We start from the raw sequence: 17,182 nt of genomic DNA on the forward strand, positions 1-17,182 counted from the left end.
GTTCATGTTGTTTTCATCCGGCTTTTGGTTTTTCGGATCCCCGCTCTCCCTACCTCTGTTTCTTTTACGTATCCCTCTCTCCTTTTGTTTTCTTCTCCTTCTGCTGTGTGCCTACAATAAACGTGGATCTGCATATCTACTTACCTATGTATTTCTATTATATATATATATTTCCGATTAGTGGCACAACGTGAACTCCACAGCATCTACCTCGCTCCATCTATTCTTGTTCTTTCGTAAACCTCTGTGCTTCCTTCAAGGGCGTTGCTTTCAACTTAGTGTTTCTTTTTTTTCTCCAGTCACTCATTACGCAAATACCGGGAAGCCAACGCCGCCCTGCTGAGAGGAGCATGCAACTCTCTGCTGCTGTTGCTTTCAATATTAACCGAACAGTGTAAACATATATATACACAAACTACCGACACCGTTGGAGGAGTCACGTGTACGATAACTCCAACAAGACAACGTCCTCTGCTTCCATTCTTCAATGTTGCTTTACGAATTGCTGAACCCCCCTCTCCCCCCGCCTCCCCATTCATTCACCCCTCCTACCTATTAAACCACTTTCAACGACTTTGCTGTTGCACCCCAAGTGTCTTCCATTGCATCTGATATATATAGTAATCCATAGTGCTTTTAATTATTCTTATTTTCCGCCTCTGCTGCCGTGTGTTCCGTCCTCTACAAGCAAAAGCGCGCCGAGTAGAAAAGGAAAACAAAAATATATATACGCGTTTGGTGTCTTTCTCCTTCCCGCACGCGTACGCGTACACAGGTGTGGAGGTGACGCAGGGAGAGAGATACAAATCGACCTGTTATTATGGTACCGCAAGACGAGACGTGAAGAAGAGCCTACTGCCGTGCACGCGGATGACGCGAGGAGAGACGAACAAGGCTGATCGGGCGGCAAATGAGCCGACGCATGACCCCGCACTCGTCTTAGCAAGGAAGGCAGCGGACGAGAATAACGGTAGCGAAAAGGATGACTCTCTTCCTTCCTCCACCAGCCTCGACAGCGAGAAGGATGCCGCCCAGCGAGTGTCCGTTCTGGAGATCTTTCATTTTGCCGATCGCAAGGACCTGCTCCTGATGGCAGTCGGCCTCGTCGCCGCGATGGTCGCTGGCGGCGGCATGCCGGCCTTCTCCTTCGCCTTGGGCCGTCTGGTAAACGACCTGCTCTCCACCAGTCCGGAGACGTCCGCCGCGCAGTCCGCGTTGATTATGGTGTATATCGGCATCGCTGTTTCCATCGCCTGCATGGTGCACGTCGCGTGCTGGTGCGTCGCGGCGGTGCGGCAGGTGTCCCGCATCCGCGCCAGCTACTTCTCGGCGGTGCTGCGGCAGGACATGGGCTGGCACGACGCCCACAAGCCCGGCGAGCTGACGGCCCGCATGACGGGCGACACCCGCATCGTGCAGAACGGCATCAACGACCGCTTCTCCCAAGGAGCTCTGAACCTCTTCAGCGGTGTCTTCGGTTTCGCCTTTGGCTTTGTGTTTTGCTGGGAGGTGACGCTTGTGATGCTGGGGATGATGCCCTTCGTGGCGCTCGCTGGGGCGCTGCTGGGCAACGTCTTGGCGAAGGCGTCGTCGGAGTCCCGCAAGCAGTTCGCCACCGCCGGCTCCATCGCGACGGAGGTGATCGAGAACGTGCGCACTGTTCAGCTCTTCGGGCAAGAGGAGCACGAGGTAGAGCGCTTCCGCGCCGCCGTCCGTCTGTCCGAGAAGCCCGGCATGAAGCGCGAGTTTGTGAACTCACTCTCGGTGGGCACGACGATGGGCCTCGTTATCCTCACCTACATGGTGGTCTTCTTCTTCTCCCAGTACATCATCATCTGGGGCCGCTCCACCATCGGCGACATCGTGGCCACCTTCCTGTCCGTCCTCTTCGGCAGCATCGGCATTGGGTTCTTCTTTCCCAGTCTCACGGCCTTCGCGGAGGCGCGTGCCGCCGCCCACGTCCTCTTCACCACCATCGCCCGTGTCCCTGCTATCGACATCGACGCTGGCGGTCTGCCGGTGACCGCCTTTGTATCAGACCTTCGATTCGAGCATGTGCGCTTCTCCTACCCCACCCGGCCCGACCAGGTCCTCTTCACCGACCTCAACCTCACCATTCGCCGCGGCCAGAAGGTGGCCTTCTCCGGCGCGTCCGGCTGCGGCAAGTCCTCCATCATCGGTTTGATTCAACGCTTTTACGACCCCGCGGCCGGCGCGGTCTTAGTGGATGAGGTAGACATGCGGGAGCTCGACCTCTTCCAGTGGCGCGATCAGATCGGGATTGTCTCGCAGGAGCCGAACCTGTTTGCGGGCACGATGGCGGAGAACGTGCGCGTCGGCAAGCCCGGCGCCACCTTCGCCGAGGTGGTTGCCGCGTGCAAGCAGGCGAACATCCACGACACGATCATGGCGCTCCCAGATCAGTACGACACCTCCGTTGGTGCGGTCGGGTCGCAGCTGTCTGGTGGGCAGAAGCAGCGCATTGCGATTGCGCGTGCACTCATCAAGCGACCGGCGGTGCTGCTATTGGATGAGGCGACAAGCGCGCTCGACCGCAAGTCCGAGGTAGAGGTGCAGGCGGCACTGAACCAACTCATGCAGGAGAGCAATATGACCATCGTCGTCATTGCGCATCGCCTCGCCACGATCCGCAACGTAGATTGCATCTACTACGTGTCCTACGACGGCGTGCACGGCAGCTGCATCACGGAGCAGGGCACCTACGACGCGCTGATGCAGCACAACGGAATGTTCGCTGCGATGGCCAAATCGCAAGGCGGTGTCCACGAGGCGGCGGGAGAAGGGAAAGGCACGGCTTCAGAGGTGAAGAACGGCCAAGGGGGCACGACAGCCACGCCTACGTCATCAAATGCAGCAGCAACAGCGGCAGAAAGAAGCGAGGAGCGCGGTGAAGACCGGTTGAACCAGTTCCTGGATGCGGAGCAGTTGGCAAAGCTGGAGGCAGAAGTCCCGCGGACGGAGCGGCAGAAGGTACCAATTGAGCAGCTGGCAGACTGGGAGGTGTCCCGCACGGACGTCGCGCCGTGGCGGCTGCTGAAGATGAACCGCGGTCACATCTGGGCGCTCCTCCTCGGTCTCCTCGGCTCGCTCATCGCCGGTGCTGTGGCGCCCATCAACACAATCCTCCTCGGAAAGCTGATGTACGCCGTGGCGACCTACCAAATCACACGCGACCAAGACGCGCTGCATCATGAAATGAACGTGCACGCACCGCTGTTCGCCGTCGTCGCGTTCGGTGCGTTTGGTGGCTGGCTCCTCCAGTTCTTCTACGGCTACGCCGGGGAACTGCTCACCACGAAGCTGCGCACACTGCTGTTTCAGCGCATCCTCCGGCAGGACATGTCCTTCTTCGACACCCCCGGGCGCGACGCCGGCACCTTATCCGGTATGCTCTCCGGCGACTGCGAGGCCATACATCAGCTCTGCGGACCTGCCATCGGCATCCGCATCCAAACCGCCTGCACCGTGTGCGTCGGCGTTATTATCGGTCTCTGCTACCAGTGGAAGCTAGCGCTGATCGCGACGGCCTGCCTGCCGCTTGTCATCATCGCCTCCCTCATGGAGCAGATGATGATGATCGGCGCGAATCAGCAGAAGGAGGGCGACAGCGATGACACCGTCGTGACGGAGGCGTTGTCGAACGTGCGCACCGTCACCTCCTTCAACCTGCGACGCGACCGCACGGCCGCCTTCAAGCGCCTGCTAAAGCAAGAGCAGCCCCGCACGGTGCGGCGCAACATCATCGTCGGTGTCATCTACGGTGCCTCCCAGTTCGTCTACTACGGCTCCTTCGCCCTCTGCTACTGGTACGGCGGCAAGCTGATCATGAAAGGGGAGGCGAACTTCGAGAAGGTGAACGTGGCCTCGCTGTCGGTGTTGATGGGGGCGATATCGGCAGGCGAGGCCGGTGGCTTTGCGGCGAAGATGGGTGACGCACGCAAGGCATCGCGGCGCGTCTTCAGCGTCATGGACCGCGTCCCGGACGTCGACATCGAGGACCCGGCCCGGGACGCCGTCGTGGACCTCACCATGACGGCGCAGGAAGGCGTCACTGGGTGCGACATCACGCTGCGTCACATGAAGTTCGTCTACCCCGCTCGTCCGAACCAGGTGGTGTTGAACTCCGTCGACCTGGACATCTACGCCGGCTCGAGCAACGGCTTGATGGGGGAGACCGGGTGTGGGAAGTCGACCATCATCCAGCTCCTCGCCTGCTTCTACGCCCCACGCTGCGGACAGCTCCTTATAAATCACCGCTTCTCCATCGATCAGCTCAGTCTCTGCGCGTGGCGGCGCAACCTGAGCATCGTCCTGCAGGAACCAGACCTGTTCAGCGGCACGGTGCGGGAGAACATCGTGTATGCGGTGCTCAATAGCGAGGCGGCGGCGGCGACGGAGGAGGAGGTGGTGCAGGCCGCGAAATGGGCGTGCATCCACGACGACATCCTCGCGATGCCGGAGGGCTACAACACGCAGGTGGGGTACAAGGGCCGTGCGCTGTCGGGGGGGCAGAAGCAGCGCGTCGCAATTGCGCGCGGACTGCTGCGTCGCACGACGCAGGTGCTGCTGCTGGATGAGGCGACGAGCGCGCTGGACAACACGACGGAGGCGAAGGTGCAGGACGGTATTGCGGCGTACATCGAGGCTCGTCGGCGCGGCGGGAACGCGGTGACGGTGATCAGCGTTGCCCACCGTCTCACCACCATCCGCAACTGCGATCAGATCATCGTACTGGATGGCGGCTGCATCCTGGAGCGGGGCACCCACGACGAACTGATGGCGCTGAATGGGGAGTACAAGGCGCGGTGGGATCTCTACACCGCAGGGGTGGCGGTGCAATAGTCTCCCTCCTACTTGTCTTTTGTTTTTCATGCTGTTCCCCACTACCTCCCCCCCCCCCTTTCGCCTCTCCTTCTCGGTACCACTGATGAACTGCGACCTTTTTGCGCATGCACCGGAATTCAACCTCTTTATTTCACCCTGCGCCGCAGCATCTATTCGAATCTGATAAACGTCGTGGTGACGTGGTGGTGGTACCTCCCAACGTGATGGGCTCTATTTGAATCTAAGAGGAAGGTTCTATACGCTATCGTGGCCTTTCTTGTGCTTTCCCTTTCTGCTTCTCGTTATCGCATCTTTTCCCTGGATCGTGTGCCCCTCTCGCACTGGTCTTCTTTTTCTCTTCATTTTCCTTCATATACATTTATATCTCCATGCTCAATGGCACACGCACCGAGTGGTAGCTCGCGCAGTGTTCGTGACGAATCAAGTGTGTGTGTGTGTGTGTGTGTGTGTTCTTTTCTGCTGTTGCTGTCAAGATGGATAGCCTGCTGGTTTAAATGCGCTGATCGCCGAGCATCATTATGATTATTGTTAGTATTGTTCCTTCCCAAGGGCTTCACTTCGCGCCACACCTTTCTATTCGATGCGATGGAGAGGTGGAGTGTCGTTTAAAGCAGACAAATCAGCATCGTCGTTTTCGCGACGCACGAATCAGTTCTGTTCGTTTGTGTTTGTTTGTTCGTTTGAGAAAACGAAGTTTGCATGAGGAAAAGGAGCAGTAATAACAGTAATAGTAATAATAGCACGAATAATACGAACTGGATCAGATGGCTGTTGGTGATCATTTCCAACGTGCCGTACGCGACTTCCAGAAGGCGAAACCGTTTTGCGTCTCTGAACGCGAAACTGGAGAAGGCAAATATGTTGCTGTTGCTGTTGTTGTTGTTGTTCTCCTTCTTTAAGAGGAGTACATTCGCTTTGTTTTCGCTCACCGTGTCTCTGCCAGTCCGTTCCGTGCGGTGGGCTGCGCGCGTGACGCGGTAATGCCTTTGCCGTTTCCCATTCATGCTGCCTGCTGTCCCCCTCCCCCACTCACTCTATTCTTATATTTTTTCTTTTTCGTATGCGACAACGGTCATCGTCGTGTACGCCCCACCTTGCTACGATAGACCTTAATGTGTTGATGTCGCTGACTTAGAAAGAGAAAGCACTGTTGAGGCACAACAACAGGACATTCTTTGGTAGAAGAGCTCCCCGTTTCTTGTGTTGTTATTGAGGCGAATTTAAATAATGAAAACACCGAGCACAATACAGAGACACAGAGCTTGTACGGCAAACTCCACGATATATTACCTTCTCACAGACGTATCCTCCACAACATCACTATTACTACTATTATTACTGTTATTATTATTATTGTCTCTTTTCTCTTTAACCTGTGGCCAATTGAGGGGAGGAAGGAGCGTGTTCTCATCCTCTGTTTCTTGGGCTACCGCGAAACATTCGTGTGGTGGAGGTGGTGATTTGTACTTTCTTCAGTCTGTTTTTTGTTTTTCCCCTTTTTTATACGCTGCCGCAGCCGAGCACTGCAACGGAATCAAAAAAATTCGCCATGTATGATTTGTTTGTTCGTTTCCTTGGCTCTTCAGTTCTCCGTTGCCTTCCTTTTCCTTCTCTCTCTATCTCTTCCCCGTAGGCATCTCCCTTTTCATTCTTCGTCTTTTTCCTTCCTCTTTCCTATTTTATTTAGTTTTACGCTGTACACACAAGCTCATCAGCGGAGAAGCGAAAAAAAGAAACTTTAAAAACAATAACTGTAATAACCCGTATTACGAGTTATCAAACGCCTGCCTCCTACGCTTGCAATACCCCTAGTTTGTTGGTTCCCGTTTATGATTGCGTTTCGAGGCGTAGAGTCAAAAACACACACAACCTGTTCGCTTTCATCATTCTCCTTTTTCTTCTAGCTGTATTTTTTTCTTTTTTTCTCATTCTTGGATCTTTGCGCTTCATCATCTTCCCCTGACGTTGGCAGAGCCACCCGCAAGGCGTGTGAGAGGCGGTGTCTCAGCATTACTGGAACCTCATAGCAGTCTCTGTTGACTGTCAACTTTATTGCTTGTGTGGGTGTGGATGTGTGGTGTCTGTGTGTGAGTTGTGGGCTGTTCAATTCTCTTCTTTTCCTTTTTTGTTTCTTTGATGATCCTCATGCACGTGCGTGTTTGAAACATTGTAACGTGACTTTCTTTTCACCTTTGCGTGGACCTTCGGCCGTGCTTTTCTTTTTTTTTGTCGTCTGTTCTCCTCTTCGTCGTTGCTCGAACCTCTCTTTTCTTCTCGGGACACTTGAAAGTGTTTTCATTGGTGTTAGTGTTGTTGTTGTTTTGAAAGTGCTGGCTATTGCTTTTCGTTCTATTAACTATTTTTCCATTTGTTCGTGTTTGTTCGTGTGTGTGTGTCGGGACCTCTTCGTATTGCTGTGTTAACCCTCTCCGTCAATTTTTTTTCCCTTCTGGAGCCTTCTTTCTCTCCCCTGCTTCTCCGTTCTTCTTCTTCTTTTTTTCATTGTTGTTGTTTCTCGGTGTACGCGCGCACACACCTTCCCATTTTCTTTTCCCTAAGCCTGGAGCACCACGCAGCTATACACGTTCTGGAGCCACGGTCAACGCTGCTCTTTTATTTATTTATTTATTTCTCTTCTCCTTTTGTGTGTCTCTCCGTGTGAGTTTTGTTTCGTTCTCCTTCAGCGAGCGCCTTCGCTACAACACTTCTTTTTCTTTGAAAAAAGAACGAAAGAACGAAACTCGCTCAATACGCCTCAGCACGTTTTCGCTGCAGCGCCGCCACTTCTTTTGTTGCTGTTGTTGCTGTTGTTGTTGTTGTTTTCACACTGCCGCGGCATCTCTTGCATATCTCTTCGCTGTTGCTATCACAAGCAAACGAACGGAGGTACAGCAAATAAAAGAACGTAAGAGGAAGAATCTAAAGCAACGTAAGGCCCCCGTGGAACAAAAAGAAAAAGAAGAGGAATGTATCGCCGTTCGAGTTTGCCGGGAGACGAGGAAGACACGGACGCCGATCCCTCCTTTGAACTCCATTTTCGCACCTACGTGTTTCCTACCAGGTCCCCGCAGAACAACAACAGCGACGATGACTCCACCGAGACGGCGACCTCTCCTGCCCCACCACACCGCCAACCCTACCGCGACGACGCCTCCCCTGTGGATCTCAATGCAACCGAGTCCCCGTCTGGACCGGCAACCGCGCGCCTCAACACGGCAGCATCAGCAAAACCAGCAGCAGCAGCCACTGGACTCTCCGGCCTGCGACTCTTTCTGAATGTAGAGGAACTCCAGCGCAGCGGGCTTGTGCCGGCGCGGAGCAGTCAACGTGTTCGCTTCGCCGACACCTCGGACGATGCCCCTGCGCAGCGCGAAAGACGCCGCCGGGATGCCAACATCACTGACGCAGCGGCAGCAGCCACGCCGGGCGTCCACGGCGATATCACACGCAGCGCAAGGGGTACTACGAATGACTTCACGACTGCCGAAGTGTTGTCATCAGAGACGGAATCGGACTCGTCTGAGGTCGACTCGGAATCGTTAGAGCCGTACAGCATGATCACCAAAACGGGTGGCGTGCACATCTCCCTCTACACGCAACTCCTAGCGCTCCTGCAGCGAACCTACAGGCAGTACATGCGTCACATCATCACACTCGTGGCGGAGATCGTCTCCCCGCTCCTCTTCGTTGTGTTGCTCATCATCCTTGATGCGGCGTTTGGCAAGGAGAAAATCGATGAAGTGAACCCCGCCGACCCGATACAGATCAACTATCAAATCGACACCCGTGACTACCAAGCCTACCTTTGCTACAACGACTCGACGCATCCCATCAACGGCCTCGTGTCGTGCGCCAACCTGGGCTGGCCTTCCTTGTGTGACGGCGACGAGTCCGGCATTCCCGTCCATGGCCTGTGCTACTCCTCGTACTTTTTTTCCCTGCGCAAGGTGATCCAGTACTACGTCCCCTCGATGATGGGCAGCCTCATCACAATCCCCACCCTCGACTCCATCATTCTCCACCAGTGGCTGGCGAAGAAGGCCGGTCTGGCCGCCAGCTCCCGCTCCCGTACTGCCCTCGCCGCGTTATCGAGCGTCGGCCTCGGTGTGTCAGCCACCACTCGTTACGACTCCATTTCCTACTCTGGAAAGCTGTACTTCGCACCGGCCGCGAAGGTGCCGAAAGCGCTGCTGGAGTACATCCGCACCCAGTCCGCGCTGTTCGACTACGTCGACGGCGGCACCTTTGAAACGGTGGCGGAGGCAGAGCACGCCGTCAAAAGCAGTTCGGCGACGCAGCAGTCACTGGACTCCATCTGGGGCCTCGTCATCATCCACGACATCGAAGACGGCTTTGATGTGCAGATTCGCCTCCACGGTGCGGCCCTGCCCTCCTTGAAACCACCTGTGTCTGTCGAGTACCGCAGCGGCTTCCTGTCGGACGGCACGGACATGTACTTCGCCTCCGGCTTCCTCTCGCTGCAGAAGGTGCTGTACGACTACTTCTACTCCACGAAAGTGGCCAGCGGCAGCCTGCCGAACGTCGCCGCTGGCACGCTGTCCGCGTACGGCACCGACAACGTCTACACCCTCGCCGCGTCTTTTCCCTGGGTTCACTCCCGCAACCCGTACCTCCTCAACTTCGCCTCCTCCCTCGTTGCCTTCATCGTCGTCCTCTCCTTCCTCTACCCGTTCTCGCAGATGACGAAGCGGATTGTCCTGGAGAAGGAGCTGCGCATACGCGAGTCGATGTGCATCATGGGACTGAACCGCGCCTCCCTGTGGCTCAACTTCCTTCTCGTGACCTTCCTCGAGTACGTGATCATCTGCATCCTGCTCACGATTCTCCTCTGCGCCGTCGTCGCCACCCGCTCCAGCTCCTTCACGATCTTTCTCATCCTGCTGCTGTACTCCTGCACGCTGATCCCCCTCAGCGGCTTGCTGTCAACCTTCTTCAGCAGGGCGCGTATGGCAGCGCTCATGTCCCCGCTGATTTACTTTGTCCTGTCCATGCCGATCTTTGCCATGGGTTCCGCCGGGGCAAATGCCGTGTTGGGGCTCTCCATCCTCTCCCCCACCGGTCTGGCTTCCCTGCTGACCTTTGTATTCGCCGCGGAGGCCGGCAGCGGTTTCCACCCTAACGACTTCCACAACCCTTACTTCTCCGTGAAGCCCTACCTTGTTATGATCATCGTTGCCTGCGACGTGGTGCTCTACCTTCTGATCATGTTCTACCTGGATCTTGTCCTGCCGCAGGAGTGGGGCTCGCGCATGCATCCGCTCTTCTTCGTCACGGCGCCGTACAAAAGCTGGAAGAAGAAGCGTTGTGCAGCGGCAAGGGCAGGAACGGCGGCGCCGACGAAGGGCCAGGGGCACCACGCCAACAGCAACACGAGCTCAACGTCGAACGCGCAGGTGCTCGAGCGCAGCGGCGAGTGTCTGTCGCCCAGCAACGACGGCACCGCGCCGCCGACTCGGCGACCGCACAAGGTGGGTCCCGGCAGCCTGGCCACGACCACCACCTCCTCTCGCACGAACCCCTTCGACCCCACCGTCAGCCGCGACTCCCTCACAGGGACAGAGAAGAGCGTCGGCGTGCGGGTCGATAGCGTGTCCAAGTACTTTGTGCGCAACGGCGAGAGGTTTGCCGCAGTGAAAGACATCTCGTGGAACATGTACCGTGGCGAGATCTCCGTGCTGCTCGGCCCGAACGGCGCGGGCAAGTCAACGACGATCAACGTGGTCACTGGCATGCTCACGCCCAATAGCGGAGACTGCTTCATTGAGGGGCACTCCGTCACGCAGGACACGACGCTGGCGCGGCACGAGATTGGCTACTGCCCACAACACAACATCCTCTGGCCAGACCTGACCTGTCGCGAGCACCTTGAGTTCTACGGCAAGATCAAAGGACTGCGCGGCGCCGACTTGGAAGATGCGGTGGTGGACATTCTCCGTGCCGTCGACCTGGAGGAGAAGATCGATGCCATCCCGACCCTCATGTCGGGCGGGCAGCGGCGTAAGCTGTCCGTCGCCATCGCCTTTGTCGGCCGCAACAGGGTTGTCCTCCTTGACGAGCCCACCACCGGCATGGACCCCGCCGCCCGGCGCCACATCTGGTCGCTGCTGCGTGTCATGGCTGTGCAGCGCACCATCATGCTGACGACGCACTACATGGACGAAGCCGATCTACTGGGCGACAACGTGGCCATTGTGAACGACGGCGTCATGCAGTGCGCCGGCACCACGCAGTTTCTGCGCCGCTACGCCGGGGTCGGGTACACCGTTCACTTCGACCTCTCCCCCATCCCCACCCACTCCGCACCCGAGGAGCGGCAGGCGAAGGTGGCGGCGGTGTGGGCGCAGCTGGACGCGGTCGTCAGGCGGCACCTCGTGGGCGCCAAGCTCGCCCTGCAGACGGATGCGGAGGTGGAGTACGAGATGCACCAACAGACGGAGGCCTGCATACCAGAATTTCTGAAGGAGATGGAGTCGCGTGGCAACCGTCAGATCGGCATCCGCGGCTACGCCTTGAAGGCGCCGACGCTGGAGGACGTCTTCATGCGTGTGGTGGAACACCAAGTATCGACCAGTTCGTCATCGTCGCCGCTTCGGCAGCGGCAGCCGCAGCAGATTGGTGATCCTGCAACGACGGCGGAGCGCACTCGCACGACGACGAACAGCGATCCATTTGAGCAACCGCCCAACTCGAAGGGTGCGTTGTCTCGCACTGGCGGTGCTGGTGCTGGTGTTGAAGCGGGGGACAAAAACAACCGTGGCGGCGGCGGCAACGGCAGCCTGCTCATTAGCCCCTCCCTCGCCACCCCCCCGCTGCAGCGGCGCATGTCGCGTGCCTCGCGTCACTTTTTCAACGGCGAGACCCTCCTCAACTACGGCGACGACGCGGAGCCGAGCGAGGAGGACGACGACGCGGACAGCTGCACGATGGACGCCGTCATGTCGTTCAGTGCTCTCGTGAAGCGTACGGACCACCCCAACGCGCGCGGCTTTGTCGCTCGTCCCGGCACATTGTACGGCAACAGGGGCGGGAATAACAACAGCAACAGTTTCAGCATCACAAACAGCAATACGGTCGGGGGCGGTGGCAAGGTCGCGGAGCCGTCTGCGCAAGCCTCGTCCGTCTTCGTAGACAGAGCAAACAGGGCAGCCAACGCCACAGGACGATCTCCGCTGGCTAGTGAATCTCAACGGGTGGAGTGGACGAGGGCTGCAGCCGCAGAATCCGCCCACGGCAGCAAGGGCAGCAACGTCGATGGAGCCTCGCCGGTGCCAACGGTGGTGGCCAAAGTGCAGCCGGCTAATGGAGGAGAGCAAGAGACGCAGCATCCGCGGAGCCCGGCGAACCGGCTGAACGGAGCTGCGGTGCGCAACGAGGCCTTCCTGTACAAGCACGTGACGGATCGCCACCTCGCGCATGTGTGGGCCACGCGCACGACGGCTCGCCGCGGCAACCTGTGGGCGTTGCAGCTGCGGGGCATGATGTACAAGCGCGTCTTCTGCGCCATTCGTGACCGTCGCATGCTCTTCTTCCAGATTATCTGCCCCGTCCTGTGCATCCTGCTTGCGATGCTGCTGCAGCTGGTGAAGGACAAGAACAACGGGACGGTGCAGCTGTCTCCCAGGGGCCTTCTGGAGAAGACGATGATGCCGGTGTCCGGCTGTGCGCAGTACTACGGCCCCGTCTCCCTCTTCAGCACGGTGGCTTCCGACAAGTTCAACGTGGAGGTGACGGACCCCAACTTCGTCTCCGCGGGCGACATGGCCAATGAGCTTCTTGACACCTGGCACACCCACAAGTATGGACGCTACGTCGCCCTGCAGTGCGCGAACCCGCTTTTCCAGCGCTACATGCAACTCGCCCACAGCGCCTCCCTCGGCGGCCGCACCGTTGTGGTCCTCCTGTACAACACATCCTCGCATAACAGCCTTCCAATTTCGCTGCACACCGCGTACGCGATGGCGTACTACACCGGCCTCGGCAACACCTCCGCCACCTTCGAGATGAGTGTCACCTCGCTGCCGGAGAACAAGCAGTCCTCCACGGGGCGCAACGCCATCGCCGGTATTCTTATCGGCGTGATTGTGCTCATTCCCTTTACCTTCCTCCCCGCCAACCCGGTCGCGTGGGTCGTGAAGGAGTACGAGACGCGCGCGCGTCACCTGCAGACCGTGTCGGGCCTAAACTACCTCGTCTACTGGGCCGGCAACTTCCTCTTCGACTTCACCTCCTACGTCGTGTGCATCGTTCTGGTGATGATCATCTTCGTCATCTTCCAACGCAGTGAGTACATCGGCTACGCCACCATCGGCCCCACCATCGTCGCCTTCGCCCTCTACGGCGTCTGCTACTGCTGCATGTCCTACATGGTCAGCTTCTTCTTCTCGGAGCACACGGCGGCGCAGCTGGTGGTGCTCGGCATCAGCTTCCTCACCGGTTTCCTCTGTGTGATGCTGGTCTTTGTGCTGAGTCTGCTGGAGAAGACACTCGACGCGTCGGATAAGCTGCGGTGGGTCTTCCGGCTGCTCCCGCCCTACTCCCTTGGCGAGGTCATTCTGAACCTCGCGCTGCTTGAGCAGAAGCGACTGACGGACACGTCGCTCACGGCGTGGAGTATGTCCATCACGCTGTGGCCCGACATCTACATGGCGATTGAGATTCCCGTCTTCGCCGCCATCACCTTGCTGTGGGACCACCCGAACCGTCGCGCGGTGCTGACGCGCGTGCAGGCGTACCTCCGCTCCCACTGCTGCTGCGGCGGTGGCGGTTGCCTCGGAAGGAAGCAGAAAGAGACGCGCCGTGTGGAGGAAGAGCAGCGTAAGCGGGACGAGGCGAAGGGTCCGAGTGGGGGTGGTGTTGGTGGTGCGAGTTTGGGCAGCTCGGGGGCCTGCGGTGGACGTGGCAACCGCCGCGGCAGTGTTGGAGCGTCCGCTGCTGTCACGCCGTTTTCGCCGCCACGGCCCCAAGGGGCGCAGACCAGCAGCAACAACGTCCACGTCAGCACTGCGAACGAGGACGCGGGCCACTCCAGCACGTTCGTCGTATTCGACTCCGGTGCATTTCTGAAGTCGGCGAGCCCCGGCGTTGGGCAGTCCGGCGAGGATAAATGCGCCAACTCCCTCTCGGTGCGCGGGCGTAGCGCCGTCGCGGAGGACACCAGTGGCAAGGCCGAGGCGAGCCGGCCGGAGAGCGTCTTGGTGCTGTCCGTCTCCGCCGCTCCCCAGCTATCGATGGCGGCGTCGTCTGGGTCGCCGTCGTCGGCGGTCCACCCGCTGCTCACTCGACTCCCCACCGTCCTCTTCAACACTCCGGAAGACAGTATGAACAGAACAACACCAATCGCAACACCAACAGTAGCAGCGGCGTCGCGGCGCAACGTCCTCCGTCGCCGCTCGGATCCGGAAGCGATGCGGCTGCAGGCGAGCGCGTTTGCGGCGCCGCCGGCGGAGATGATCTACCCACCGCTGCGGTGGTACGTCGGGGACGATATGTGCCTCGAAGAGGAGGACAGCGACGTCGAGGAGGAGCGGAACGCGGTGTACAGCGAGGAGCGCCTCCCCCAGGCCGAAGGGCACCCCGCCAAGCGGCCCCGCACGCCCACCTCAGCGTCGAAGGAGTCGAAGAAGAAGAGCAAAAAGGAACGGGGCGGGAGGGGGCTGCCGATGGTGTCGGAAGATCATCAGCCACAGTCGGCCGCCGCGCCGGAGCAGGTGAATGCGGATGTGATTCGTGTGGTGGACCTTCGCAAGGTCTACGACACCCCCCACAAGGTGGCCGTGAGCGACCTCACCTTCAGCGTCATGCACGGCGAGGTCTTCGGTTTCCTTGGCACGAACGGCGCGGGCAAGAGCTCCGCGCTCTCCATCCTGACGCAGGAGCAGCCCCCCACCAGCGGACGCGCCTACGTGTGCGGGCACGACGTGGTGCGGGACAGCGCCGCTGCGGCGAGCTGCCTCGGCTACTGTCCGCAGTTTGACGCGTGCCTCGACTTGCTCACCGTGAAGGAGCACCTGCGCGTCTACTCGCTCGTCCGCGGTGTCTCAGTGGACCGTGTGGAGTCACTCGTGTCCAGCCTGCTTGCGATCTGCAACTTGACGGAGTACCGACACGTACTGTCCGGCGAGCTTTCAGGTGGCAACCGTCGCAAGCTGAGCGTGGCCATTGCGCTGATTGGCGCGCCGAAGGTGGTCTGTCTGGATGAGCCGACCTCCGGCCTGGACCCGCTAGCGCGGCGCGTGATGTGGCGTGCGCTGGATCGTGTATCCTGCATGTGCTCCATCATCCTGACCACCCACCACCTCGAGGAGGTCGAGGCCCTCGCGGACTGCGTCGGCATTATGGTGGACGGCGGCCTCCGCTGCTTCGGTGACCTGCCGCACCTCAGGCACAAGTACGCGCGCAACGCCTACGAACTAACCTTGTGCGTGTCGGCCACGTCACGGAGGCGTGCGATGGAGCGGCGAGAGACAGCCCGGCATCAGGCATTAGCAGCCCCAGCACCACCATCAGCAGCGGAGGCGGGTCGACGGGGCAATGCAAGCACGGATTCACCCCACCCCAGTGGTGCAACGCACGCCACCAGCAGCGCATCCTTTACGCGGAGCCGCATGAGGTCTATCTCGTACGCCGGCATCGACCACATCGACACCACCGACGACATCTTCCAGTTTATGCTCGTGCACTTCCCTTCCGCGCTGCTCGTTGACAACTTCAACAACGAACGTTTCGTGTACACGCTGCCCGCCACCCGCGACGTCGCCTATGCGATGCAGCGCCTGCAGAATCAGCAGCAGCGCCGCGGTAATGTGTCCTTCCGCAGTCAGTCCATCCGCAACGTGTCCACCAACTTCGGCTTTGGCTCGATATCGCGCAGCAACTTGAGCAACCCCATCCTCCGCCTCTCCGACGTCTTTGAGAAGCTACAGGCCGCGCAGGAGAGCCTCGGCATCACCGAGTACAGCGTCTCGCAGGTCTCGCTCGAGCAGGTCTTTCTGCGAGTCTGCGGCACGGCCGAGGAGGCGAAGAAGATCCGTCGCATGTCGCAATCTATGGCGATGAACGAGGCGGCCACGTCGCCCGGCTTCAGCCGTTCTCTTCAAACCCCGCACCGCCGGCAGAGCCATCGGCTGGGTCGCAGCAGCTCCATCTTTGTGAACAGCGACTTCTTCGCGCCAGTCGACCCGGATGCGCCGCCTCCGTCGCGGCGACGGCTCAACACGGTCTCCCTAGGAGGGCCGCCGACGCGCGTCACGTTTTCGGAGTACCGCCGACAGCGAGCCCTGATGCGCCTGCGCGCGGACGCAAGGAAGCCAATCAGGACCCCGTCGGAAACAGAGGGGGCAGCAGAACCGGATCAGGGAGATCCCTCGTAAGGGATAAACAGAAGACTTCGAGGAAGAAGAAAAATGAATAAGTAACGTTAATGGAATCAACAGTAGCGGCGTCAAGGACGCTTTATGTCCTTTCTCTGAAAGGGAGAGGGACGCGTAGAATAGACGGATGCTCGCCGAACTCGACGGCTGTGTGCTTCTGCATGCGTTGCTTTGTCTGCCTTCTCTTACGATATCAACCTTGTATGTATATATATCTTGTATTGTTGGATCGCTTCTGCTGATGTTGTCGAACGGAGTCGTACTTAGCACGGAAGTTAGGCATTACTGCCTTATTTCCTTTTCCATCCCTTCAACACGGCGGCCTGGAAACGGAAAGGCTTCCGCCTCTCGCTGTTTCTCTCTTTCTTCCTCTTTCTCTCTCTTTTTGTAGGGGAGAGGTCAGAGAAAGAAATTGCCAACGGATCCTAAATCAAAGAACTATGTTCATATCGATTATTATTATTATTTGTGTATGCGTGTGTGTACGACGTGTTATGTGGGAGAGTGAAGTTTCTCTTGTTGCTGCTGCTGTTCTTGCTGCTTACCGTGTGTACAGCAACATCGACCGCTCACGTGTTTTCTATTACTACTACTATTATTGTTATTTAGCTCTGCAGTGATTTCTGGACCGTACTCATTCGCTAAGCGGTATTTCTTTTTCTTCTTCTTCTTTTCGCTGTATATATATATATATATATGTACATCAGTTTTTTAGTTTTATTATTTATTATTTTGGGGGGCCTTGGCGACCGCAGCAGGTGTGCGCCATGTCCATCGACTTCGGATACAATTCGTGTGGCGCAGGGCGCCGTCATCGCAGGCGGCACACCAAACGTTGCCGGGGAGGGATCGTCGTCGTGTTTTTGCTGGACCGCCAAAAAAAACTCTGTTTAAAAATTTTTCCCGTCGCTCCGTTCAGCAAATTG

The 17,182-nt window shown here is 58.2% G+C and overlaps 2 protein-coding genes across 2 annotated transcripts; both read left to right on the plus strand.

The window, feature by feature from the left end:
• Positions 1-179: 179 nt before the first annotated feature.
• ABB37_08806 (p-glycoprotein (MDR1)) lies at positions 180-4,863 on the plus strand (the record flags this gene model as incomplete). Its single annotated transcript, XM_015807924.1, has 1 exon — positions 180-4,863. The coding sequence occupies exon 1, from the start codon at positions 871-873 to the stop codon at positions 4,861-4,863; it is 3,993 nt and encodes a 1,330-aa protein (XP_015653582.1). The 5' UTR covers positions 180-870.
• A 1,107-nt stretch (positions 4,864-5,970) lies between these two features.
• Positions 5,971-16,256, plus strand: ABB37_08807 (ATP-binding cassette protein subfamily A member 7 putative (ABCA7); the record flags this gene model as incomplete). The annotated part of the gene is made up of 1 exon (XM_015807925.1): positions 5,971-16,256. Exon 1 carries the CDS (start codon positions 7,833-7,835, stop codon positions 16,254-16,256), a length of 8,424 nt encoding a protein of 2,807 aa, XP_015653583.1. The 5' UTR covers positions 5,971-7,832.
• Between the last annotated feature and the right edge of the window lie 926 nt (positions 16,257-17,182).

Source organism: Leptomonas pyrrhocoris (genome assembly GCF_001293395.1).
Source record: "Leptomonas pyrrhocoris isolate H10 chromosome Unknown, whole genome shotgun sequence".
Lineage (NCBI taxonomy): Eukaryota > Euglenozoa > Kinetoplastea > Trypanosomatida > Trypanosomatidae > Leptomonas > Leptomonas pyrrhocoris.